The 27,266-nt window shown below is 42.1% G+C and overlaps 1 protein-coding gene across 1 annotated transcript in view; it reads left to right on the top strand.

Moving 5' to 3' along the window:
- MED13 (mediator complex subunit 13) overlaps positions 1 to 27,266 on the top strand; it is a 54,868-nt gene that overhangs the window by 7,764 nt on the left and 19,838 nt on the right. The window contains exons 3-10 of the mRNA XM_033078135.2: positions 5,388 to 5,556; positions 17,454 to 17,599; positions 18,564 to 18,761; positions 19,596 to 19,790; positions 20,627 to 20,789; positions 21,096 to 21,206; positions 23,132 to 23,815; positions 26,427 to 26,643. Coding sequence (XP_032934026.1) covers positions 5,388 to 5,556; positions 17,454 to 17,599; positions 18,564 to 18,761; positions 19,596 to 19,790; positions 20,627 to 20,789; positions 21,096 to 21,206; positions 23,132 to 23,815; positions 26,427 to 26,643 — 1,883 coding nt within the window. The remainder of the gene's footprint in view (positions 1 to 5,387; positions 5,557 to 17,453; positions 17,600 to 18,563; positions 18,762 to 19,595; positions 19,791 to 20,626; positions 20,790 to 21,095; positions 21,207 to 23,131; positions 23,816 to 26,426; positions 26,644 to 27,266) is intronic.

Raw genomic sequence — 27,266 nt, 5'->3', positions numbered from 1 at the left:
ATGCTTTTTTAAAATAACAATTGCTCCCTAAGACCATTTAACTCCTACAGAAAAAACACCCAAAAAACCAAACCAAACAACAACAAAAAAGGGGGAAGGATGCTTCTAAAAGGATTTAGCACCTGATGTGAGCACGGTGAGCTGCAGCCCCTTGTCTGGGAAGGATCTGTGTGTTCTGTCTCAGGCAGGAGAGGCATTCCAAGTGTTCCTGCTGCATTGATGCTTCAGCATTTCTTTAGTCCTCCATGTTAGAGATGTAGCCACTTAAGCAAAACTGCTGATAAGCATTATGCAAAAATTACTGAAGCAGTTTTATCAAACTTCTGTGACTTGCTGTGAGCTCAAAGGTGACAAAGGTTTAACTTTCCCCCATTTTTCCTTGACCAACTTGCATGTGAAATATCTGTGGAGTCAGGTGAAAAGTGCTTTGTCACAGGCAGTGAGGATTTGGCATGGTGTCATGTTGGTTGTGTGTACAATGTCACATGCAGAATGACCTGGATAAATCAGAACAATGAAATATTTTACTTACACTCTTACATCTACTTGCATATGGAATTACTTAGTGAGGTGGAGGAGATTGGATCATTTTGCTGGGAAGTTTTTCAGCTTTTCCTGTGGCCTTGTAGCCAAATTTACACCCCACAAATGGTGAAGGAGAGCAGTTACCTTGTTATCCTGACAAACTGCCATGGCTACACTCTTACAGAAAGGCTCTGCTTGGGAATTGTCAGGATTTAGAACATTCTCTGCTGGGTACAGAGCATAAAACCTCTGTATGTGACACTGGTAAAAGCCAAACAGCACAGAAAGGAGCCTGGGATGGTGCTGGATGTTTTCACTGTGCTGTTTTGGGGATCCAGAGTCTTGGGTTCAGGTTCTCTTCAGTGAGTGTAGCTAACAGGCACCACTCCAGCAGGAACAAACTTCAGTTGTCTTGCTCAGATTCTTAAATTGATGTTTTTAAGTGGTATTGTTTTCCTTTTTTCCTGCAAGATCTGTTGCTTCTCACTTGTTTCATAGACCCTCAAAACAGCATTTCTGTAGCTTTGCTGGGTAATTCTCACTTTGAGCAGTTTAAAGAATTTTAATTCAAGAATCTGGGTTTTTAGATAGAGAACTTTGAGTACAAGTGTTTCTGTCATATCATTACAATGTTGTGTACAGCAGCAACTTCACATTGCTTTGCTCATTCACTTCCCTTGGAATCTGAGGTTTATATAAGTTTAATTGTATAAATCAGGTTTGTGTCAGTGTTTTTATAACTGGCACAGTCATAGAATGTCTAAAAGGGAGCCTGTGAGGTAAGAAATGCTTCCAAAAGACAAGTCTCAATCCTGATATGAAAGAATGGATTTTCCTCTGTGTAATTGAAGTAATTGGGGGGAATTGTAGTCCAAAGTGGAGGCTTTGTTTCTTTGCATAGTTTATTTTAGAGGTTCATTGGGCATTAGGGAGATATTTTCAATGGTGTGGTAAACTCTCAGCCTGTGCAGGAACTGGTGTTTACTGGTGTCCTGTGTGTTAAAGTAGGGAGGGCAATCCATGTTCTAAGTCTTGTTAAAAATGACATTTTCAAGGCTGTATATTTATCTGTTGCAATAAAGATTTGTCTATAGATGTAATACGTATTACTTCTTAGAAATCCATGATTAATACATTTGGCTAAAGATCTGTGAATAACAATAGGCTTAAAAAAGCCTAACATGAATTACATTATAAGGTTTAAAGATACTCCCTTTTCAGAATTCACTAAAAATTGCAAGAGTTTTATATTCTGAGGGTACTCCAAATTTTTTCTTTACTTGTCAAAGAGCACCACACAGACAGAAGGGCATAATCAGTAAAAATGAACTTAACTTGTTCAGGTGAACTGTAGGAAAAATGGAAAGGAGAACATAAAAATTCTGAAGAAAAGTGGTCTCTAATAAAATTGATAATATTGAGAAGGTGCTGACTGAAAAAGTTTTATTTATGTGTAGTATGCAAATTGCTTTTCCCTGGCCGTTGTTTCCATGAATTCTTCATTTCCTGATTCTTTCATTTTCCTAATTTTTATCTTCATTTTTTTCCTTTTATCTTCATTTGAGGGAAAACTCAGTGTAACATGTGATGTAAAGAGAGAGGGAGCAGTGGGATCTGGATATAAATTGTTTAATGGATTGACGTAAAAACGAGTGTGCTGGGGAAGAGCTGAGTGCTTTAGCTGAGAAGAACTCATCAAAAATAAAGCACTTGTAACCTTCAGGTTGTCAGAGCACTTTTGTGGATAACACTTGTCCAGAGTGAAATTGTGGCTTAGCACCTTTTGAAAATGAGTCAGCAACTTCTGTTGGTTTGTTAGCATTATCAGATTGAACATTTGAATTTATTGTTTAAGAAAGACTGGAGGATAAAAGTGCCTCTTCCTCTCCCCCTCTGCTAATGAATGGTTTGCTGTGTACAATTTTCTATTAAGTGGGAGGGGTTTTCTCATGTCGAGAAACAACAATTTGAATTAAGAAGAAAAATAGTTGGCAGATGTGAGCAGATGTCATGTTTGCTTCTCTCCACCACTAAAAATGGGGGGAGGGGAATCACTAAAGAGACTTCAGAAAGTCAGAGAACACTTACTGCTGGCTTTTTTTGCATGAATTTGAATAATGTTCTGAAATGAGGGATTCTTGAGCTGACAGCTTCTCTTACCTTCCCTTCCTGTGGCAAGGTGCACTCCACTCAGAGCTGGTGGTCTGGTGAGCAAAGCTTGGAGTTTTAGAAGTGATTTCCATCCCAGGCTTTACACTTTGTCTAGGTAACACAATTAGATAAGAACTCTCTGGTTCTGCAACAATCTGAGTGAGAGCTTTCAAGAATTGCATCCTCTGGCAAGTTCTTGCATGGAAACTTGCTCCTAACTTGGTCAGCAGAGCTGATCCTGAATTAAATCCATGCTAAGTGAAGCACCTGACTGCAGAGAATGGAAACTTCTCCTTTGTGTGACACAAGATTTGTGTCACTTCAGTATCCCTGCAATGCCAGCATCCTCCATGGCACTGCCACACTAATACCCCAGCACAAAATCAGGCATAAAAACTGGAATTAGCTCCTTCCTTTCTGTCTTCTAGAAGGTCCTGGATGCAGGGGATGTGCTTGGAACGGTTCCCTGAGCTGACAGGAGCCGTGTACAAAGCCAGTGTGTAACCTTTGAAATGGTGAGGAGTTTATTGTGCAGCTAAAGTCCAACAGCAGCGAGCTGTGCAGTTAATGTTTGCTCTGCTTTTGGTCCTGCTGCCCCTGGGACAGGGCTGTGCCTGGGCATCCACGGAGCTGCACTGGGGAGCAACCTCTGGGCTTGGCACGGCCACTTTACACCCTTTGACTTTGGACTTTTGTTGCTTTTTGTTACAAAAACGGTGGATGATGTTTTTTTTAGTGAGTTACTCCGTTGTCTTGTAGTTTTACAGTTTTTAAAAAACAAGTTTTTGGTGGGGTGGGAACCTTGTGGTGAGATCTCTGCTTTGGGAAATGCTGCTCCTTGTTTTTCCTTGTGTTTCCCAGAAAGTTATTTTGTGGAATGATTCATCTGCAATGATGCACACCTCCTCTTTTATAAATGATGGGGCAGGTCTGTTTACTCTTATTCTGTCCCTCAGAGTTACTGGGAGTAACTTTTTTTTTTACAATACTGGTCTTGTGTGGAAATGTACTTTTCCCTGTGAGGAATATAGCAAAATATAAACATGGTCACCATGTTCTGGTTCCAATAGTATTGAAATTCCTTTCTCTGTCATCTGTCTTAAATATTGTTTATTGTAATAATCTGTAAGGGTTTTTTTCCTAACTAAAACTCTTAGGTGTCTGGTTTTCTAGATGCTCTCTAATTTAAGGATATCAAGACTTTAGTTAATAATGTTGCAACCTTTTAAGCTTGTAAGTGGCTTCCAGAGAAAGGTGAAGGGGTTTATTTCCAAGGGGGATTTAAAATGCAAAGGCTTGGCTGTGTTGCTGAGGTTTTCTGCCCATGGAGCAAAGCAGTGGAACCCAAAAGCTCTGTGAGGGAGAGGGGAGCAGGCAGGGCACTGCTGCCAGAGCTGCTGAGGCAGAGCTGGAGCCCAGCCCTGGGATGTGACACATGAGCAACCTGTTCTCACCTGGGGCTCCGTGTGCAGCTCCACAGGTCCCCTCCGACCTAAATTATCCCAAGGCTGTCCAGAGACTGGAGTAAAAATATGTCTGCAAATCTGTGTCAGACAAACTTCTGGTCTCTGCTGCTACCTGGAGTATAAAAGCAATGGCATTTGAAGAGTGACTCTGCTAGGTTAGTCCAAGGAGACCAGCAGCAGATCCTGAGGGATAAATGTAAACCACAAAATGTGAGGAATTGGAGCCATGAAGGCAAGATCTGATTGTCAGTGATTTAAGGACAGTATCTCAAGCTTTATTTTATTATTATCCTTCTTATTAGTATTGCTGGGGATGAATGATCTCAGATCTATCCTGGGAGACACCCCAGAATCTTTGAGATGTCCCTTGTTTTACCTGGGCAAGGGAATTGTGTGAGTGCAGTGCAGCTCTTTGGAGCAGTCCTTGTGCTTTGGGGGCTTCTAGACCCTGTTCAAGCACTGAGCAAGAGCCAGAGTGGTGGAAGAAGCTGCAGTTTCTTGTTGTAAATCTCCCTTTTCCATTTGGCAAATCAGCTTGGCTTGTGCAGGTTGGGTTCCATGCCTGTGTTTGGTTTGTGGGGCACAGAAGATGTCAGTGTTTGACTTCGAATCCCATCGGTAGGAGCTGGGCATTGTCTTGCTGATTTTTCTCTTCTGTGTGTACAGCAGAAAGCAGGGCTAGGCTGCTTGAATATCTTCATTTTTAATGTTGAATTGAAAAGAAAAATGATGGTTTTGAGTCTTCTGGAGAGAATCAGTTTGCTCCTACCAATATTCTGAATCTGTGTATTTTTCATAATCTCTAGCAAATTGTTGATCATTGAGGATCAGTTGATTGCTGACTTTTGCTCCTGACTTTCTTCAGTCAACGCTACTCCAAGACACCAGGGTGTATTAAAAATCTGACTGTGATAAATTTATTTTTAAACCTAATTGTCACCTAACTCTGCAGGATGAGGAATCCAGACTCCCCAAAGCACAAACCACAGATCACACAAGCTGAAATACCTCATGTGCTGGTGCTGCTTTTGTCTACAAATAATTGTTCAGACTTGTTTCCTCTTGGGGGATGAGATATTTTTATAGCTGATCACTTTTAGCAGTTCCATCACCAATAAGTAGAGTTAACTGAACTTTGATTGTATGCTATGCTTGAATATCTGTTAAAAACCTGTGGGAGAGAAAAGGGTTTTGTGCTAAATCAGAACTGGCAGGATGGAATTGAGAGCTGGTTTCTCCTTGCAGAAGAGGAAGATGGGGTTTGGGAGAACGGGCTGTCCTACGAGTGCCGCACTCTGCTGTTCAAGGCCGTGCACAACCTGCTGGAGCGCTGCCTGATGAACCGCAACTTCGTGCGCATCGGCAAATGGTTCGTCAAGCCCTACGAGAAAGATGAGAAGCCCATCAACAAAAGGTAGGAGGCTTTCTTGTGCTTTGTTGGACAAGTTGGAGGGTTTAAAAAAGTTTAATGAAAACCTTCCTGTGTATGATTTATTCTGGAGCCTGGGTCTCCGCTCTTTTGTGTTTTGCTGCTTTTTTTGGAGGAGTTCTAAACTTTCTTATTTAGCATTGCTTCCTTCATCATGAGATAAACAATCTCTTCTGTGCTGGTCCCCATGTCCAGACCATGGATAAAGGGTGTTGGAAAGAAGGGAGAGTCTTCCAGAAAGGAAGAAAAAGATAGCTGAATGAGGAGGGAGCTGCAGGTGACTGGAAGTCCTTGTGCAAACACCAAGGATTCATTGTACAGAGCTCTTTGCAGGTCCCTCCTGAGCTTTGGATGAATTACATCCCATGGGAGATGCTGAGAGTTTGGAATGTTGAGTCCTGGTCAGGAAAAGGATGGTATTTGGGAATGCTGATGTGAAAAGAATCCATGTGGTCTCCATGCTGGGGAGGAGGAGGGAGAGGAGAGAATTTTTGATCTAAATTGGAAGGACTTCTTCTCATGCTTCTAACGTGGTTTGACATGGTCTGTGTTGCCTAGCAATAAATAATGAAATGAATAAAAACTAGGTTAGCTGGAACAAGTTTAATCGCTGTTCCCAAATCAGCTTTTAAAATCCAAAGTAATTTAAAGCTTAGATGATGGGGTTTTTAGTGTGGCTTTTTCTTGTGTCTGTGTCTATGTATGTGTTAAATCTTGCATGCAGGAAATTTTGAGATCAGTGGCTTTTCTCTTTGGGTGTGGAGTTGGCCATTGTTGGCATCTTCTGCAATAAATTTAAACTTGAAAGAAATTTAGAAGCTGTTTTGGAGCAAAAAGAAGCAGAAGCACATGTTTGTGTGTGTTTCTATTAGTAGTTGTGAACTGCTGCTTTTAATTTTTGTATAAACTTGTCCTTTAGTTCCAGGCATTTCTTTCTCCACCCTGGTCAGGGCAAATGTTTCCTCTCTGGGGTGTCCTTGTCCATCCATATATTTTTTTTTTCTGCTATAAATCAAGAGTAAAAAGTTTACTTTTAACTATTTTGGCCAATATCATGTTGGCACAGTCTGGGCTTTCCTCCTTTGAGGAACTGGTTGACCAAATTGCCATTTTAAACTAGCATTAGTTATGTCCTGGATTCTCTTGGAGTAATTCTATAAAGCTCTCTAGAGCAGCTGGAAAAGCTGATGAAAGCTTTTAAAATAAAATAGCAGTGTTTGTTTAATTTGGAGGCTCTGATTCTTTTTTGAAGAAGGTCAGAATGTCAACATGCTTGATGAAAATAACCGAAGGAATTGTGTGCTTACTCACACAATTTCATCATATGTAGCCCAGAACTACTGGAAAAGTATGTAAAAAGCTTTAACAGATCTGTGTAAGGTATTTTATTGTTGAGAAATTTCAGTATTTCCTACCAATGCTCAATAGCATGAGATGCTTGTATGGAATGAAGTGGGGGAATGGTGAACAGATGTGTTCTCGTGGCAAATTTGGCTCATCCCTCCTAGGAAAATCTAGAATTGGGGTAATCTCTGCTCTCAGGAAAGTTGGGCTCTTCAGAGGGGTCAGTTCAGGCTTGTGGCAGAAAACCAAACACTGCCATGGATGCTTTGTGGTGCCACCTCTGTAGCTGCAAAGTCTGGAACACTCTTGTAGTGAAAGGAGCATTTCTCTCATGGCAAAGTTAAATGTGACCCTGCAGCAAACCCCACAGACAGGGATGTGCAGCCAGCCTGGAAAAAGCACTGAATATTGCACCTGGGGTGCTGATATGCCTTAGCTGCTCTAAAACTAACAAAAACTAAACCTAAATACAACTTTGCATATTTTTCATTCCTTAGGATCCATTAATCAGCCAAACCTATACAAAGTTTATCATTTTTTTGGTAGATGTGGCTGACTTAATTAAAAACCAAACTAAACCCCAACAGTGTTTGTGAGTATTGATGCACAGATCTTCAGAATCAGCTTTGAAGCTGTATTTTTATCTTTCATCCCATATTACTCTGCTGTCCTTGGGTCTGTTCTTTGCATTAAGATTCAGAAACCTTGGGAAGGAATTCCTGTGCCTGTGTAATTTGAGGTAATTTGGTATCCTGGGGATGTGGAGTTTGCTACCAGTGTGCTTTGGATCATAATTTATCTCACCCTGCACTTTGAGGCTTGGCCAGCCACTCTAGAGAGTTGTTCCCTGTGTTTTACAGCTGCAGATTTCAATCAGGTTGGTTGTTCTTGCTGGAAATCTTTAGTTTCAAGGAATTTGGCTGGGAATGGAGCAGTCAGTGCCCTTGGTGTGGAGGTGACTCCTTCCCCTGGGCGAGCTGCAGGACCTCAGCCCTGCTCTGTCCCTGTCTGTCCCTTTGAAGGATGTGCAAATAGAGCTGTTTCTTTCATTTGAAGCTGATCCCATCTGGATTTTTCCCAGTTCTGTTTGAAAGCCTGTGCTTCCAGAAGGGGAGATTTTCTGTGCTCTGCTCTCCCAACAATAGCAGCGGTGGCGGCGCAGCAGCCAGGAGGGAGCTGGGATTTCTAATAGGTGTTGGGCTGTGATAACAGCTCCTCCAGCAGCCCTGCCTTCCTGTCTGTTGCTCTGGTGGGTTTTTTCTCTCCTTGTATAAGGTTACAGCAAAATAAAAAGTCTGTCATTGTACATTTAAATTTTAAAAGGACAGTCCTGAGTGTTGGTAATTGATGCCGGTGTGGCACGTGAGCGGATGACCAGGGAAGTCAGAACGAGATAGTTTGGAGTGTACACTCTGTAATGAGGTGACTCCTAAACAAATAAACTCATTAAACTAATCTCTATTATATGAGATCTCTTAAAATTTTTGCTGTGGGAGCAGTAACCCCTGAGCTGTTTGCGTTGTGCGCTCACGTGCTGCGAGGTAACAGCCCTGAGCTGCTCTCCCCTGCCTCCCTCCCTGTGCTCCCCAGCTCAGAGCAGCAAAACTGGGCACAGAGAGGCACCCCTGGCTGGGCTGAAACCTCATCTCTGAGAACAGCTCAGCATCACCTGCCTGGGGAAACTCCCCGAGGTTTCAGAGCTCTTCCACTCCTGTTTATAGATGGGGCAGGGATGGAGCAGCTCCCTGAAGGGAGGGGTGTGCTGGGGTCTGGTTGCTCATTTTTAAATTTCAGTTTTCCAGATGAATAAAAAAAAACAAAGGGAAGATTTTGCTGAAGGTTTTTGCTGCAACCCAACCCAAAAAATATCATTGTGTCTGTATTTTTGGTCACTTGGAGACTGCAGAAGCCCAATAATGTGGTTTAAATGACTACACATTAAATTAAATTTTGACAAATAGAATGTAATTCTCTTTTCCCTTTTCCAACCAGTTGTTCTGTTGCTGCTTTCAGGAATATGGTTGTGTCTGTTTTATTCCAAAATCCCCTCATAAATGTGAGGTGGAGATGTGATCTCCATCCCACTGTACTGCTTGGATTGCTTCAGTAACTGCCTTTGGATGAGACTGTTCCTCTTACTCATTACTGGGGTATACCTGGAATAAATATGATTAGGAAACCTGTCAGATTAAATACTGTTTTAGATCCAATTGAAACAGATCAAATATGACACTCCTAATGAAGCACAAGTACCAAGTGTTTACGTGAGGGGCTTCTCTTTGGAGTTTTTGGTAATAATTACAACTTGCTAAACTTTAACACAATTGAAATAGCAGTAAGCAAACAATTGAGTAATCCTGAATTTGTGGGTGGATCTGATAGACAACTGAAAGTCTAGAATGCTAAAAGCTGCTATATTACTTGAATGGTTGGTTTTTTTTTTCCCCCTTGTAATTGGGAAATAATGCAGCCAGTTGCAGTGGGTGGCAAAGCAGAACTTGTGTGTGATGAGTTCACTTAAAAATGGTGAAAAAAACACCAGAGAAAAACACCACACACCCAAAACAAAAAACACAAAAACCACCCCACAAGCCACTTGGAAATTCAGAAGTGATAAGGTTATCATAACTTGTTGCACAGGTTTCAGAGTAATTCTGTTTACCACAAGTCTGGCTTGAGGATTTTAGAATGCCAGGCCACCATTCTCCTATTTCTTTATTCCCATGGAAATAGAAAATAATAAGTATATAACTTACTGGGAAGTGACTGCTGAAAAATATTCTAGATACCAATTTGACTTTATTTTAAACCTTTGTACATGTAGTTATCTCATTTTGAAGGTGTGCTTATCTTCTGGAGAGGATTTTTTTTTTTTTCCTACCTCATCTTGCCATGAGGAAGAGGTGGAACTGTGGGTGTGATTGCTGAGTTTGGTGGCAGCCCTGCAGTCTGGAATTGAGATGGCCATGGCTGCAGTGTGAGTTTGGGGGGTATTTTTTAAATTTGGGCCCTGGGAATTGTCCTGCTGGGCTGTCAGAAATGTCTGTACTGGCAGTGAGCAGTGTGGAGGGGATCAGCTCCTGCCTGTCTGGTCTTCACTGCCCTTAAGACAAAATTACTGCTGCTTTTGGTCTGCTTTAACCCACATTTCTGCCTCATCCCCCTGTTTGCCTATTTTTTCCCAGTTCCCATGGTTATCTTTCCACAGGAACAGAGAATTTTATTTCTTGATCCCCTGGAATGCTGTTGGGAATTATAATTATTAAGAAACAGAACAAGATTTCTGGGTGCTAAAGCTCAAAAATTCCTTCATACCTGAGAGAGTTAACTACCAAACCAAGGTTCAGCCCCAGGTTTTGGGTTTATTTCTGTCTATTTAGTCTGAAACCAAGTGGCTCTTCCCTGGTAATGCTGGAGTATTTTCTATTAAAGCTGCTCAACTCTTTGCAGTGTAAATTTCCTCCCTATGTTAATCTTTAAATCAAACAATGTCAACATTTTTTTACAGCAGCTCTAATGAGGCTGTTCTGGCATCATGTCCCGGCAGGAGAGCAGGTGATGTTTTTCCTTTTGCTGGAGACAGCTGGAATTGAGAGCTGCTGTAAGTAGGACAGTGCAGGATAAACAGCAGGAGCTGAGAGCATTGATCACATGATTGTCTCTTTGGAATATTGGGTTGCTACAGAGACTACAAGCAGACAAATTTAGCACTTTACATCACAAAGCAGTTTTCTCTTATTTAGCTTAAATTACACTGGTAGTTGGTTCATCAGGAAAAAGATAAAAAATGATATGGCTCTTGGTTTTGAGCTTTCAAGCATAAATCTACTCTTTTTGTTCACTGAACAATAAAATAATACAAAAGCAATACAGATACTTCAGATTTTGTTAAATGACAATTTTATAATGCATTTCCATTTTGAACTTTGAGGAAAATCTGGCTTAACAAGATGTTTGTAAATGTTTCAGGATGGGAAAGAGCAACACAGGGAAAGCTGTTCCCCTGGCTTTGGAACACAGGGATGTTCAGAGCTATTATCCTTTGCCCAAATATGTTCTGGATCTTTATAGCACAAGTATATTTCCCTGGGAAAGCTCAAGTTCAGCTAATTGAGATTTGCAGCCTCAAATTAAAGGATGCTCAAATCCAAGGTGACAGGTTTATTAGTCTCATTTAAGTTCTGAAGTACAGGAACGTGAGCAAACTCTTGGTAGTATTGTTTATAATTGTATCTGGAAAAAGATATACCTTTTTGTGTAAATATAAACTTCTTGCTGCCTTCTGAAAAAAAATCAGTTTGCTTTCTTTTAAAATACTATGCTGGAGTTTAGTGTGTATAAAAACAAAATTGGTTTTATTGGGATGAAGCTAAGCCCATTAATAATGAAGTTAATTTGAAATGTGGCAGTTAAGGCAACTGTGGCTTATTCTGGAATACAGATTGCTTGCTGTATTTGTTTGTTTTAGTGCACATAACTCAGTTATGGAATAAATAAATATTTTTAACTCTCAGGTCTAAGTCAAATCAAAACATCCTCAGCCACGAAGAATGCTTTGGAGAGCCTTTTGACAGGAATCATTAAAGATGTGCTTTGAACTGGAAGGGTTTTTTTCTACTTTGCTATTAGCTATGTTTTTCTGCTTTGTGTTATCATCAAAATCAGCTTTCTGCTGTATTTCCCTGCCTGGCCATGGGGAGTTACTCAGGGATGCTTGGAAGAACATCTCTGCTCTGTGGCTTTGTCCAGAGTGAGAGAAGCAGCTGGAATTGCAGCTCAGGATCCTTCATTTGTGACACAGAACATGCAGCTCCCAGAAAATGGAGCTGTGTATTTGCTGAGCTTCTTTGCCCTGGATTCAGTGTTTTACTTATTTCCCATTTTGCTGATCACAGCACAAGCACACTGAATTTCCTGCTCCTTTGTAGTCAGAATTAAGATTGGAGAGTTGGGCAATTCAGGATTGTGGAGGGTGAGTGGGAATTGGGGATGCCACGTTTGAAATAGGATGAGATTTTGGAGCAGCAAAGGTGGGAGGGAGGTGGAGAAGAAACTTGTGGTGTTCCAGCTGCACCTGGAAGTGTGAGTATTCCCAAAGAACTGTCCTATCCCAGCTTGCTTAAAAGGAAAAGAAAACAAAAACCAAACAGGAAGGGAAGGGCTTCATGGGGGGCACGTCACCTTAAATTTATTATAAGGAGAAAAAGGTTTTCATTTCCAAAAGAACCTATTTAATTGTAAGACTGTGCTCTCCATCCCAGGAATTTATTGTAGAAGGGAACTACAACATTTCCAGGAATTTATTGTAGAAGGGAACTATCACATTTTCAAAAGGAGGTTTTTGGATGCTTTGAATTTCTTTAAGTGGCACCCAGAGCTCATCTGTGGTGAAGGACAACTCTGGGAGATGTTAGCCAGACTTGGTGTTGATTCTTGGGGAAAATGCCCCACACTGGCCAAGAGGCACCAATTTTTGGCAATCATTTTATAACAAACTAAATCATGGTGCAAGTTAATTAATGAATTAATGAGAGCCTTACCTGGCTGCTGTGTTTGTGCTCCTCACCAGGTGTTGTTTCCTGCTGGAAGGGACATGGTGGGAGCAGGAGAGGGCCAGGATGAGTTCTGGGGCACAGCTCACTCTGCACTGTGTGGTTGCTGTGCAGACACTCTCAGGGTGCACTCTAGAAGGACTCAGTAAATATTTTGGTTGGGATAGCAGTGCTTTGGCAGCCTAAGGTGCTCCCACTTCAACTCAGAAGTAATTCACAAAGACAAGCTAGGAAAACAGGAGATAGTAATTACATAAAACAAACATTTTCTCTTTCAGCTGAAACATTTGGATTTTTTTTTTAATTTACTATTAAAATGTGCTTTTAGTTGGAGCCTTCCCTGTGCTGGTGCTGTGATGGGGAGGTGATTTGAGTGTGGGTTAGTGGGGTCTTAATGCAGCCAATGTTTGGGAAGATCTAAAGCTCTCCACAAGTCCTAATGTGGAGACAAAACCAGCCCTAATTACCTTCTTATCAAGAAGATATTTTCAGATTTGCTAATGGAAACCTCCTGTAGATGTAGATTTTAGTGTGGTTTCCCCTCCTACCCTTCAGTTATTCTTAAAAAGGTAGAAGTAGAAATTGTATTGGATTTATCCACAGCAGCTTCTGGTTTTTCCTCCCCATAAAATCATAATCCTTTGTCTCTGAAATGAAAACATCTCTGGTTTGTGTGATTAGAGTGAAGAGGGAGCATGGGGGAATCAAATGGTTTTACACAAATGTATTTAATGGAGTGTAGATGAGGACTGAAGGTTGCTTCAAATAGCATTATTCCCAAGGAGTGTTTCTTATTTTATTTATTTGTTTTTAAAGTTGCCTTCAGGATTGAGGGAATTCAATCCAACTGAATTCTGGTGTGTTCAGATCAAAAGTCATAAAGAATCCTTGTTCTGATGGCACTTCATATCTCTCCTCTGAAATCAGCTGGAAACTGGATTATTGATACCTGAATTATGTGATTGGGACTTTAATGAAATTAATTAGAAATATTAATGGAGCAACTTGATGTTCAGGGTCAGACAAGGCAAAGAGGGTTTTTCTGGAATTAGGATTTTGTTTTCAGAATTTTCTGTATAAAACTATATGCAACAATAAATGATAGCAGGAGTAAAATTACTAAGAAAAGGGAGTTATCAATGCTGACTTTAACTTCAGCTATTTTTTTTTCTCTATCTGACCTTAAGAACATCACTGATTCTCTCTTCATGCAGAGAAAAATTTCAAACTGTTGAGGTGTAAGGATTTTTTTTTCATATTTCAGTGGTGAGATGCTCTGCACAAATTACCAGTGATCTTCTGAGCTACCTAAAATAGTCTGCAAATAAAAATAGGATGAACTCTCTGTTAGCAGGCAGGAAACCACCAGCCTGGTTCTGTTACTGTGTCCTTGACTGAATTGTGAAGATAATTTGCCTATTTACCCCAAAGTGATATGTGATAGATTTTTTTTGCTTGATTGGGAGTTTTGGCTGTGAGGTGAGTTATTGAGAAAATTAGAGGAGGACTTAGAGAAATGCTGGAAAAAAAAGAAAATATCCATCTTTTTTTTTAAATTATTAGATTATGGTAAAGTTTGTACTCTTCCTCCTAAACTGAGGTTGTGCACTGGCAGCCAGGCTCCAGAAACTTAAAGAACTGGAGGATGTTCAAATGTAATAATTTAAACAAAACAATAATAAAAAGCCTGCATGTTTCTGGAGTTTATTGCTAAGTCCATAAAATAATTTGTGTAGGGGCATCCAGTACTGTAGAGCTCTGGTTCTTCATGTTCCTTCCTCCTTTTCTCTCCCTCCAAAGAGCTTCCCTGTGGTTTTGATTTCTTTTTTTTTTTATTTTTTGTTTTAATTAGGATTCTTTATTTGTATTTCTTGTGATTATTTCCATATGCATTGCTATTTCTTAAGTTCTGTAATCTAAAATAATTTAAATGTGAGGGAGCAGTTTCTGAGCACGGCTGGCTCAGAAGAAAAAAACTCTGAGTGTTAATTTTGCCTTTCAGGTTGAGCTTTGTTTTAAAGCAAACGGTGCTTGCAGGGGATGCTTTGTGTCCCGGTGGGATCTGGTTCCCTTATCCCGAGTTTCCAGACTCCTTTTTTTTATTGATATTTCTGCTGTCAGACTTCTTATCCTGCTTGCCAGAAAGTGACTGCTGCACCCCTAAAAGAGAACCCCCTGGTTCTGCTGCTGAACAGTTACATTTAGAACCAGGATTGGTGGAAATGGGGTGAATTTGGGGTTTTCCAGGGTGAATTTGGGGTTTTCCAGGATGAATTCTCTCTCCATGCCATGGAACAGTGGCAGTGGCAGCACTGGGTGCTCACTCACTGGATTATTTTGTTTTGCTGAGCTGGGGGACAGAAGAGGTTTGATTTGGGTTAGGTTTTTTTTTTTGGTTCGTATTTTTTGATTTGGCTTTTGCACGGTGACCTTGAGTTTTCCTTGCTCCTCCTTAGGACTGGTTTTGCAGTGTGATGAATTGAAATGCTTCTGTTATCATGCTGATGGCTCCCTTTGTCTTGGTTTATCTGAATTCCATCAGATTATGCTGTGATTGTTTGCCCTTTATCTGGCTAACAATGGGGTGTTTACAAGAGGTGAAGCTTAATTGCATTTAAAGTGTATATAGGGAATATGTGCTTTTATTTTAAAATTTTGTCTTGCTGCTACTGAGCTTCTGAATTGTGTCTGTCCCTGGGAACCACGGCACTGCCACCTCCTTCACCCTCATCCAGTGTGGTTTGGAAAATAAAATTCAGTTTGAAAATCAGTCTTCCACCATTTGCATAAGGATTAAAGTTTAATCAGATTTCCATACTGGAATTTAGTGGTGTGTCCTGGCCACGTGACTTCTGTTACACTTGAAGTCATCCTCACTGGGATTTGGAAATGTGACTTCCCTGGGATTCCTGAAGCAGTTTGATTCATCCAGATCCTGCCTTTTTTACCCCTCAAACACAATTAAACGTGGACAGCAGATGAGCAGAGCTGGAGAGCTGTTCTTCCTCAGAGCAGCTCCTCACTGGGTCACTGCAGCTCCTGCTTTAATGGAATAAAAATAAAAATAAAAAAGGTGCTGTTCTTCCTGCTCCTCCATCAGCACTCTGAGGGTTCTCTCATCCTGTTTTTGGTCCTCAATTTGAACTCCTCTGTGTTTTTGTCTCTGTTCCACTACTCTCCTCCCTGACTCAGGCTTGGGGGTGAGAGTGAACCAGCCCCTGTCCATTCCCATGGATTGAATGGGCTGTGCCAATTCCAGAAACTTCCCTTTCCCCTGGCTGCTCCCCTTCCCTCCATCTCCCTCTGGGGAGGAAATCTTGGAAGTGGCCCTGAAAATGTTCCCAGGAGCTGCAGCTGTGGGGCTGTGTTTTAATGTGGAGCTGTTTTAATGGGGCTCTCCTGGTGCTGGTGGTTCTCCTGCCCTGGAGCTGTTTGTGTCTGTCCCAGGAATGCCAAACTGCTTTTGAGATCAGGAACACCAATGTCCCAGAGCCTTCATGCCATCCTGGGACTGGCTGGTGGGATCAGGCTGTGCTTTTGGCACACAGTGCTGTTGCATTCATTTCTAGGCTGCAGTAGTTCATGGAGTGTTTTTTCCATGGGATCATGCAAAAATCTGCACCAGTATCTGCTGCTTTCACTGACTGAAATCAGCATTTCCTGTGACTTGATCCCTTTTTTCCCTGAGACTGAGCAGGATTTTGCTGCTCCCTCCTCATAAAGGAAGATTTATTTTCTCACCAGCACTTAATGAAGTTCTGCTCAGGTTCTCCTTGACCTTGGTCCTTCTCTGGCCGTGATGTTGGACCTAATTTAACATCCAAATGAGCAGCATCTTCTGCTTTTAAACATCTGCTCTTTTCCTGCTGGGTGCATCAGTCTGGCAGACATTTGGGATAACTTGTAACCACTATAACCGAGGAATGTTGTGCTTGTACAGCTTCTTTAAAAGGGGAAAAAAAGAGTTTTCCAGGTGGGTATTGAGGATGTGCCACTTCTGGCAGGGGCCTTCCTTTCTTCCTGCCCTGTAATTAAAATTGGTGGAATATATTTCATATATTTGATGTGGATGCAACATGAAATGTTTTCCTGGTTGCCCTTGCAGGGGTCAGCTGTATTTGTCTAACAACACCAGGGAGCAGGGCCCCAAAATTTAAAAATTCTCTTCAGAGTGATCTTGTGGAGTAAAAGGTTTCATGTAGTTGCTCGCTAAGAACTGTGCACTAGGAAACAGCATTTAAATCTGATTTGTAGGAAGGAGAAATGTTGGGTTTTTTTTCCCGTTGGTTTTTTTTTTCCCCTAAAACTCTGGGCCATGAGAGACATTGTCAGTGAAGCATCTGCTATTAAACATTGACACTTGCCTTAATGACTTTAATTAAGAATGTCTTGAGCCTCAGTTTTTTTAATTGATTGTATCTTCCCTTTTGTGTGTAGGTATGGGATTTCATTTTTAGTTACTCGATTGGCTTCAGGAACACGAAGATAAGATTCAATTTAAATAATAAAACAAAACAACTTCTCAAAGCTGTTGCCATTCTTCTCTTGCTCTTAAATAAGTGACTTGTTGGCTGGTATTAAATTCTGCTTAGTGGAGCTGTGACAGGACAACCTAGATATGACCTCATTAAAAATGAAATACCTTCAGAAATATTTCTAGAGATTTTAAATAAATGCATAAGGTATAAAAATATTAAATTACAAGTTTTTGTCTTGTTAAAAATTATGTTTTGAATTTCCTCAAGACAGTAAAATATAAAGTGTCAGACTGAAGAAACTGGAAACTTAGTGCCTGTTGTTTTCTGACTGATTTTTCTTTGGGTTTGTAAAGGGAACATATGTTCAGTGTTTTATTGCTATTTACATGGAAGGATATTTTGAGTATTAATGAATATATAGTGAGGAAATGCCTTCAAACTACTGAAAAAGAGCCCAACTTACTGCAATCCTGTACTTCAGACTTACTTTGTGCTGTTGCCTTTGCAGTGAGCACTTGTCCTGCTCGTTCACCTTCTTCCTGCACGGGGACAGCAACGTGTGCACCAGCGTGGAGATCAGCCAGCACCAGCCCGTGTACCTGCTCAGTGAGGAGCACCTCACCCTGGCCCAGCAGTCCAACAGCCCCTTCCAAGGTGGGATTGCTGCCTGTGCCACCTGCATTCACCCTCTGCTGCTCCCCCAGGGCTTGGGGCAGGCTGGCAGTGGGGGCAGAGCACGCCCTGCTGTCCCCAGCTGTGCCCTGGCCTCACACAGTCAGGTGCTGTGTGCTGGCCCTTGTGCAGGTGGAGCATTTCCATATTCATCTCTAGGCATGTAATTAAATAATTTGTCCTCATGGCACCTTTTCTAATTGGTGACTTAAATAATTTGCTGTTCCAACCTTATAACCCCCACATACCTTCACCAAGCTCCATGAGAAATCCATTTCTGGCTCAGTGTGTTTAACCTTTCACACCCCCTCCCCTCTCCACTTGGCTCTTCCTTGCCTGTAAATCCCTGTGGTTCCCCCAGCAGATGCAGGTTGTGCTCTGGAAGACAGAGGAGTGCTGGGGCCTGAGTCTGGTCAGTGGGGCTGTGTGATCCCTCCCTGCAGAAATCACTTTTCCTGCATGGCCACACACCTTTAGTAATGCTCAGTGTCCAAACTTGCTTTTTTTTTCCTGAATGCAACTTAACAGCAGCTGTGCTTCCCTACTATGGGCAAGACTAAACATGAAACAGATGATTCCCTGTGTATTCCCTGTTGTTGTAAGCAGCTGAATGAAAGGATGAGGAAACACCTAAACTGTGCCAGGATTTGGAAGTGTTTCTCTATCCCACCTGTATCTGAGACTCCTTGCAAGCCAAGATGAAAACCTGCCTGTTGCTTGTTTGAATGGATTAATTTGTAGCTGTTATTGTGGTTCCTCAATTCTTACAGTACCTGTAAATTTAACAATGTGAAGCTATTGCCAAAAACTTGGGTAGTGTAAATCATGATTAGGCTGCATTTTGTTGTTCATTTGGTGTGGCTGAAATAAGAGTGCTGCTATTGCAGAGGGGAAGGGGGAATTTGGGGTGGATATCATCTCCAATGGATTTTTATTTCTGTTGTAGTTATCCTGAGCCCCTTTGGGTTGAATGGCACACTCACAGGGCAGTCCTTCAAGCTTTCTGATTCATCCACAAAAAAGCTGATTGGGGAGTGGAAGCAATTTTACCCTGTCACATCCAACTTGAAGGAGGGATCTGAGGAAAAACAAGAAGAAATGGATTGGGAGGATGATTCTTTAGCTGCTGTTGAAGTCCTTGTTGGTGAGCCTGATTTACCTTTAATTACTGAAATAAACTGGCTGATTAAACAAAATTCTGAATGCAGAAGTGACCCCATTTGATATTTTGCAACAATGGTTTTGTTTTCCTGTTTGATGCTCAGGACTAGCTGTGATGAGTTGATGCTCAAAGCGGATTTTACAGACCCATTAGTAAGAAGTCTTTTTCTTATGTGTCCTGAGAGGCAAGATTTAAAAAAAATAAATAATTGAGAGTAAAAAAAGCCCTGGATGATCACTGTTGACATCTGAGCTGCTTAAAAAGCAGGTTGTGCTGTTTCAGGGTCTGTGCAAATTCAGACTTACCTTTTAGAAATGTCTTCAAAACCACAGTCCTGGAGAGTCTGATGTACTCAGGCACTGCCTTTATCTGCTGTTTTCCCCAAAATCCCAGCCCCTGGGTGCAGTGATTTGTTCTGCTGTGGGCTGGTGAAATCCAACCTTTGATTTGCCAGCAAATGCCATCCCCTCTCTGTGAGGAGCTCGTAGTGCAGTGATGGCTGGAGACCCTCGTGCTGCTGGGGGTGTTGGCAGTGTTAAATGATGCTAAAAAGGATTTTTGCAGCCTTTACAAAACAAAATGACAGAAGCAGGCAGCAGCCTGTGGATGTCTGCCTGTTCAAAACCCTTTTTATTCATTCACCCAAATCTTCTGTATAAAGCAAATCAAGTAATGATGGAGGTGACAACAGAGGTTTTTCTGTCCAAGGAGATGTTTCAGTAGGTGGCAAAGGGTCTGTCAGCTTAGGAGTGAGTGCTGAGATGGTGCCTGTGATGATTTGCAGTGGAACTAACTGTGCATGGGCTCTCTTGGCAGCTGGTGTGAGGATGGTGTACCCGGCGTGCTTCGTGCTGGTCCCTCAGACAGACATCCCTGCTCCCAGCTCCGTGGGGGCTCCCCACTGCTCCACTGCCTGCCTGGGGGTCCACCAAGTGCCTGCTTCCACCAGGGACCCTGCCATGTCCTCTGTCACCCTGACTCCACCCACGTCCCCGGAGGAAGTTCAGACAGGTGGGAAGGAATTGGCTTCTGCCTGAGGGAATCATTTCCATGGCTCTTCCTGCAAACACAGCAATGGGTGCAGGGTTCAGGTGCTCTGTGTGCAGCTGGCTTGGTAGGAAAATCACATTTCTTTAGTTCTGAGTTTGTTGTGGTAAAACTGATGTCACCAGTTGTGGGCAAAATGAACTCAAGTTCTTCTGTAAGCTGCTGAAATGAGAGCTGCTGTTGTACCTGGTGTTGTTGCCAGTACTTTAGATTGCTCTGGGGAAGTTTTGGGGTTTTTTCCCCTCTGTGAACCTGCCTGTGTTCTCACACAGCTCCATAACCCCTCTTGTGCCCTCAGTCATTAGTGCAAGGTGATGTTTTCTGCCAGCCCAGGAAGATTGGCTGTAGTTAAGTTTGCAGTTTCTGGGTGCCCTCTGCCCTGGGTGTGAGCTGTGGTTATGGGGAGCTGGTTCAGGTCACAGCATGTGAGACTCACCAAGTTTTAGGTGACTTACATAAGTGTTATTGTGCACAAGAGGTTTTGTTTCTTTTTTCCTTCCATGATCTTTTGTTACCTAAGCTTGGCCACTTTTTAAAATCATAATGTTGGCTTTGCTCAAGTTGTTTTCTATTTCAGATCACTTTCCTCAAAGATAAAGAATATCCAGCCCCCTTACACCACAAATGGTGCTTTTTAAAATCTCCTATAATAATCTGCTACTATTCTTACATTTTCTGTGTGTTTTTATTTCCTAACACTGAGTCAAGAAGATATTTTCTTCCTATGGTGATTGAATTGGAGGGATAGACACTGCATTGTCTCACTGCCTGAATCTGTTTCCTCTGGTGCTGCTTTTCAGTTGATGCTCAATCTGCCCAGAAATGGGTGAAGTTTTCCTCGGTTTCAGATGGATTTATCTCAGACAGTACCAGCCATCACGGTGGCAAAATCCCCAGAAAACTGGCCAACCAAGTGGTGGACAGAGTCTGGCAAGAGTGCAACATGAACAGAGCACAGAACAAGTATGTACTCATCTCTGAAGCCAGAAATATCAATATTTTGTGTGTAGCAATTAGTTCTGTTTGAGGTGCTGTGACTGCTGGTGGAATGTGCATTACTCTTCTAATAAACCATTTCTAAAGAAGTTCATTTTTTTCCCTTAACTGTTTAGGAATGACTTACTTAGTTCTCAGTTTAATATGTCAGGAAAAGGCTATTTATCCTTTCTTTGCTGAATCCCTTGTCACCAAACTGCTCTTGAGCTTTGCCAGAAGATAAGAGAAGAACATATGTTGCTCCCAAATAACTCTCCTGGTATTCAATCCTAGGAGGAAGTATTCTGCTACATCAAATGGCTTGTGTGAGGAGGAGACAGCTGACAAGGTGGCATCCTGGGATTTTGTTGAAGCCACACAGAGGACAAATTGCAATTGTTCAAGGTACAGCACTTGGCAGAGGCGCAGCCCAGCGATGTTTGCCGGGGCTCAAGTGCTCAGGAGAGGCTCCTGAGCACTCCTGCAGGGGTAATTAAGCTGGAGCTGCTTGGAGGAAAGCTGGAACAAAATTTGTATCTCCTCTCCTAAATGTCATTGGAGGTCTTGAAATTCTGCCCAGGAAGTTAATGCAGAGGTTGGAGTGAATTGGCTGAGGGGAGCAGTGCAGGGACAGCTCCTGATCCTGGGCTGCACCTCCATGTGGGTATGGGCAGGGATGGGGAGGGAATGTTATTTATTTAGGATTTAAGCACCTCTTCCACCTGTGGTGTTAGCTGTGAAGGGAGAAAGCTGTTAGTGATGAGCTTGGTGAATGGGAATAAAAACCTGTTCTCTGGGAAGGGTGGCATTCCATCAGTGGGAAACTGTTCCTCTGGGAGTGGATCTCACTGTGTGATTTTTATATTAGCTAGGGAAAAAGGGGAACTAAACAAAGGGCAAAAAGTCTGAGATTAAATAAATATATATATATAACACAACCTTTTTTGTGGCTGCAATGCCACAGACTGTTAATACAGGTATTTAAAATAAATGGAAACATTAATTTCATTGAATTCTCAATTTCTGTATTTATGGCAGAATATTAATCTGTAGGTGACTGAAGTGTTGCAATAGGTTTAAACACTTTCTCTGATTTAAATGTTACACTGATTACCTTGCAGTGAATATTGGTATCTTAGGAAAAAATTACTGTCTGGAGGATGTAGCATTTTGAGAGAAATGCATTTCTTAAACTCCCTTATTGAAATGGTTGGTTAAAGTTCTGTGGAAATACTTGTGTCCTGAGAAGAGCTGGGATGTGGAGGAGGATTAAATGATCTTTTCAAGGAGAATTTAGCTATGATAGCACTAGTTAAGAGCAAACCAATCAATTAAGTGTGTGAGGTGTGTATTAGAAATATGCAATTGCCTAAAGAGAAATTGCAAAGGTCTAAACCCCCTTATTATTCCATGTGTTTTGAATTCTAAGTGGAGAAACAACATGTGGATGTGTGTGAGAGTTTAAAGTAAAAATAGATTTTGATACCTCTTACCTTTTATCCCTGCCTAATCCTGTTTTTTCAATACAAGTGCTTCTTAACTTTGCTAATGGAAGAGAGGCAAAGAGCTGCCAGGCTCTGAGGATGTACGTGCAGTTCAATGGCTCAATCATAAACATTTCATCCTACCCCTCAGTATTCCATGGGCTTGTTCTGTCAGATCATCCTGGAAGTTGGCATCTTGAACTTGCAATTGAAATGTTTAAGCTCAAGTGCATTTACACTGAACAGACCCAGCTGTATTAATGCAGTTGAGACACCACATTTTTCTTTTTCCCACTCTTGCTACATTTGTGAGTTAGCAGCTACAAAAGCCCTGTAATAGCTTGGAAATAGCTTTTGGAGGAGTGAGCTTGGCTTCTTGGTTCTTGGTGTTAATTTTCCAGTCCTTAACCCAGTGAGGCTTGGGCAGCTCTCTTGGCTGGTATCAGTGTTTGAATTCCAGAAGCCATTCACTGATTCTTACGTTGTTCTACTGATTCATCAGTGCTGGCACTAGTTAAAAGTGATGGGGAGTTCATGTGACAATCTATTTCTGCTAAAGCAGTTATAACATACTGTCTTAATTCTGAGGATTATTTGTGTGTTTGGCTCAGAGGACAGATTGTAAGAGTTTTTAAAATGATATTCTGAAATCATACAGTGCTGCTCAAGTCTCAGATTCTGGTCAGAAAGAAGAGGCAGCTTCACTTCAGAACAGTTTCAGTTTCAGATGTCTCTCAAGGGCTGTTTAATGGCCTAGAAGCAGGTTCTTATCTAGTGAAAAAGAACACCATAGACATATTTGAAAGATTAATGTGGAGTCTTTTTTCCCCTGTATTAATTCTGCAGGCACAAAAATCTCAAACCAAGAAATTCAGGTCAACAGGGGCAGGCCCCACCTGTGGGCCCCCAGCAGCCGGCGGCTCCGAAGCACAAGACAAATGAGAAGCAAGACAAAGGGGATAAGCCACAGAAACGCCCTTTGACTCCTTTTCATCATCGTGTATCTATCAGTGATGATGTTGCCATGGAGGCAGATTCAGCGAGTCAGAGGCTTGTGATGAGTGCACCAGACAGCCAAGTGAGGTTTGCCAACATCCGAACTAACGATGGAGCCAAGGCCCCCGCGCTGCACGGGGCCGAGCTGGCAAACTCACCGCAGCCGCCGCCGCTCAGCCCCCACCCCTGCGACAGCACCGACGAGGGCGTGCCCAAAGCTCCCTCCACGCCTCAGAGTCAACATTTCTACCAGATGCCAACACCAGACCCCTTGGTCCCCACGAAAGCGATGGAGGACAGGCTGGATGGTTTGTCCCAGCCTTTCCCGGCCGCCTTCCCCGAGGTTATCGAGCCCACCGTGTACGTCGGCACCGCCGTCAATCTGGAGGAGGATGAGGCTGACACCACTTGGAAGTATTATAAAGTTCCAAAGAAAAAGGATGTGGAGTTCTTACCACCCCAGCTTCCAAATGATAAGTTGAGAGATGATCCAGTAATACCTGCTGGACAGGAAAATGTAACATCAGTTACAGAGTAAGTGGTGCTCGATGCTGGAGTAACAACACGAGAAGTGAGGGAACAGGAGGGCCAGAGGCAGGAGTTTCTCAGTGTAAGGATCTGTAATGCTGAGGGTGTGAGCACAGCTCTGGGTACAAGAAGTTAATCCTTGTGAAATGGGAGCACAAAGCACAGTCAGACCTGTAGCAAGACTTTCCAGCTTTTTCTCATTTTAGCTGTGATTTAACTGACAGCAGTGATAATTATTTTTATACTCTAAAATTAATTTGCAGCCAAATGATGCCTATTTGGGACTTAAGTCCCTTCCTTCCTCTCCCCACCAAAAAAAAAAAGAAATAACTTTTTCACTTTAGTATTGCTTTTTTCATTATTTGAAGAAAATAGGGATGGTCTGAGCTGCAGAGATCTTGTTGAAGTTTCTTCTCTCCTTTCTGCTCTTGTCTTCACTTGGAAGAGCTGATGTTACAAGCCCCAGCTTGTGAAACATTCTACTCTGCTGCTTGTTCCCATTGGGATAAAGGAATTGGTCACTTTGGATACTCTTTTAAGTTTTAATAAATTCTGGAGCTTAGGACCACTGAAGGAAATAAAACTCTGGTGGATTTAGTGTTAGAACTTAGGTTTGAGCTCTGTTTCACTGCAGAACGAGCCAAGATGAGTGAAAACAAACCCCCCCAAGATCCCCAGCACCAAATCCCCAAAGATGAGAGCAGAACCCCTGAGGCAGAGCCCCTTGGCCCTGTGTGCTGGGTCCCTGTGAGATGCAGTGAGTGAGCAGGAATTGTTCCTGTCATCCCTGTTTCCCAACACTTCCCTGTGAGGATATGCTGCTGGAAAAGGACAGCCCTGGGAAGCAGCAGGTGCTGACAGGGCTGTTAACAGCAGGCACAGCTTAACAGGACAGGGACATGAGGAGAGGTGACAAACCTGGGCTCAGGGCTCTGCCATCGAGGAACTGAGGACTGCACCCACAGCTGCCTCTGTCCATGCACTTGTGCTGATTATTTTTGCTCCAAATGTTCTTATTCATGTTCAGGTGAAAGGAGACCCTTACTGTGATCAGTATCAAATTGTGGAGAGCTTTGGGTTTTATTTTGGGAGCTGGGCTGCTGAATTTGGGGTGGAGGAACAGCTACTCACAAGACAGAAGCTTGGAGTTGGTTTTTGTCCCATTGCTGGCAGTGGGAGGCCATGGTGGCAGCACAGGGGTGGCTGTAGGAAAGCTGGGAGAAGGAGTGAGTGTGGGAGCTGGGAGAAGGAGTAAATGTGGTGGGAGAAGGAGTAAAGGTGGTGGGAGCTGGGGGATGGAGTAAAGGTGGTGGGAGCTGGGAGAAGGAGTAAATGTGGTGTAGCTGTTGCTCTGTGCCCACACAGTTTTTGACATTTTTTGTGGTCACTGTTTAAGAGACTCTTTCAAGATGTGCATTTATAGGATTTTTTTTTTAGTGCCTTTTTCTCCTTTGCCTTGAATTCACTTCAGCCAAGTAGATAAGGAAAGAAGTTTCCTTTTTTTCTTTCAAGACGTGGTCTTTCCTAGTTTGGTTTGACAACTTACAAAAAGTCCTAGGATATCTGGCTGTTAACTTCTCTTCCTCTGTGCTGGTCAAAAATACAGCAGAGCTGTTTAATTCCCCATTCCTAGAAAGAAGTTTCCATCTCTTTTTTTACCTTTTTTTTTTCCCTTTTCCTGATGGCAATTTCTGCAGGTTTTAGAAAACTGCTTTATTGAGCATGGAAGAGCAGCCTGGGTGGATTTGCCATTGTTGTTGGCTGTGAGGTGTTTTTTGGGACAGTTTGTTTCTAGGAAGTGTCTTTGTCAAAGTCAGACTGTTTCTATAGTTGAGAGGAATGTGCAGGAACTTCTCATCTTGTTTGAGGGAGCACCTTGCTCACCTGGTGCCTTTTGAATGTTGGGATACAGAAAATAAAGCTGCTTCAGGGGCACATCTACAGCTCATAATCACAACAGGTTTTTCCTTGCCAATATCTTTATTTTCCTGGTGCAATGTTGCATTTGTGAAACCAATCCTCCTGAGAGAAAACCTTAATTTCTGTGTACTTAGCAGCTCCAGTTTTGGCTCAGAATGTTAACAAAAGAAAAATGCTGATAAAAGCAAATGTGCTTTGATTTTTCCCATTAGTAAATTAGTGACTGGTGTGCTGCAAGCTTCATTTGTATTGATCTATGTGATATAAATGCCTCCTGAACACAGTGGCATTTGTGTGCTTTACTTGTGATTATTGCTTGGGCTTTTTTTTTGGGGATGCTGTGAGTAATTCTTTAGCCTGGTGATTTTTAGTGGATGTGGAGACTTGAATCCATTTGTGCCTTATAATAAATGACAGCCATGACCTGGGATAAATTACTAATCTTTATGTGAATTGACAGTGCTTGAGGAAAGAGGGGCAGGATGAATCACAGGGCTGGATCTGATGTGTGGAAGGAGGTGATATTAAATGAGTAATGATTTCATCTTCATCCCCAAAAGTTTTCTGAAGCTGGGCTGGGAAGGAAGGAAGTGGGAAGATGAGGTTGTTCTTGTCAAGGCTGTGTGATAGCAGGAATAATTCCATGTAACAAATGCTAAATAAATGATTTTGTGATTTTTATTTTTCTTCTGTTCAGATTAATGGTGCAATGTAGGAAACCTTTGAAGGTTTCAGATGAACTGGTGCAACAGTACCAGAGTAAAAACCAATATTTAACAGCTGTAGCAACGGAAGCTGACCAGGAACCTGAAATCGATCCTTATGCCTTTGTGGATGGAGATGTGGAATTCCTGTTTCCTGACAGCAAAAAGGACAGGCAGAACATTGAGAGGGAAGTGGGGAAGAAACACAAGGTGAGTAAAGGAGTGAGGCTACAAATCAGTGATGAGATTAAAACAGATTGCCTTAGGCACTGGATAGAATTTAAATCCTTCTTCGTGTATTTAGAAGCAAATTAAAAAACAAATTATATTCTAGCAGAAATGATCAATGAAATTAAGCTGCATGTCTCTAATGGCACCTAAATTTTTTTTTGGCACACTGGTGGTGCTATTGCATCAGGGTTTATGAGGAAAAAGCTGCTGGCTCTGTCTGGCTCAGTGGCCTCTCTGTGGAAATAGGTGGTGGCAGGTGCCTGGGGAGAGAGGAAGAACAGGGCCAGTGCTTTGTTCATGAGTGGAAAGGTCTGGGGGTAGGTGAGGTGAGCCCTGACTCCTTCCCTGGCCACTGAATTGCAATTTTTATTCTTTTTTTGTGCTTTAGTGCAGCTATGTGAGACTTGTACTTAAAAGCAAAAGGGCACCTACAGAAAAGGAGAAAATCTAACTGCACTGGGGGCTTGTCTGGGAAATAAATTTGCTGATTAGAATTGGTTATGAGTGGATGTATTGCATTCAGGAACTGGTACAGATAATGTGTAGCATCTGATAGCAAAGGTTTTTCCTTAAGGTATTGAAGCAAGAATCCACAACTTGCT

Source organism: Catharus ustulatus, chromosome 22 (assembly GCF_009819885.2).
Source record: "Catharus ustulatus isolate bCatUst1 chromosome 22, bCatUst1.pri.v2, whole genome shotgun sequence".
Taxonomy (NCBI): domain Eukaryota; kingdom Metazoa; phylum Chordata; class Aves; order Passeriformes; family Turdidae; genus Catharus; species Catharus ustulatus.
Note: the sequence above shows the minus strand (reverse complement) of the source record. Positions and strands in the feature narration are given on the sequence as shown.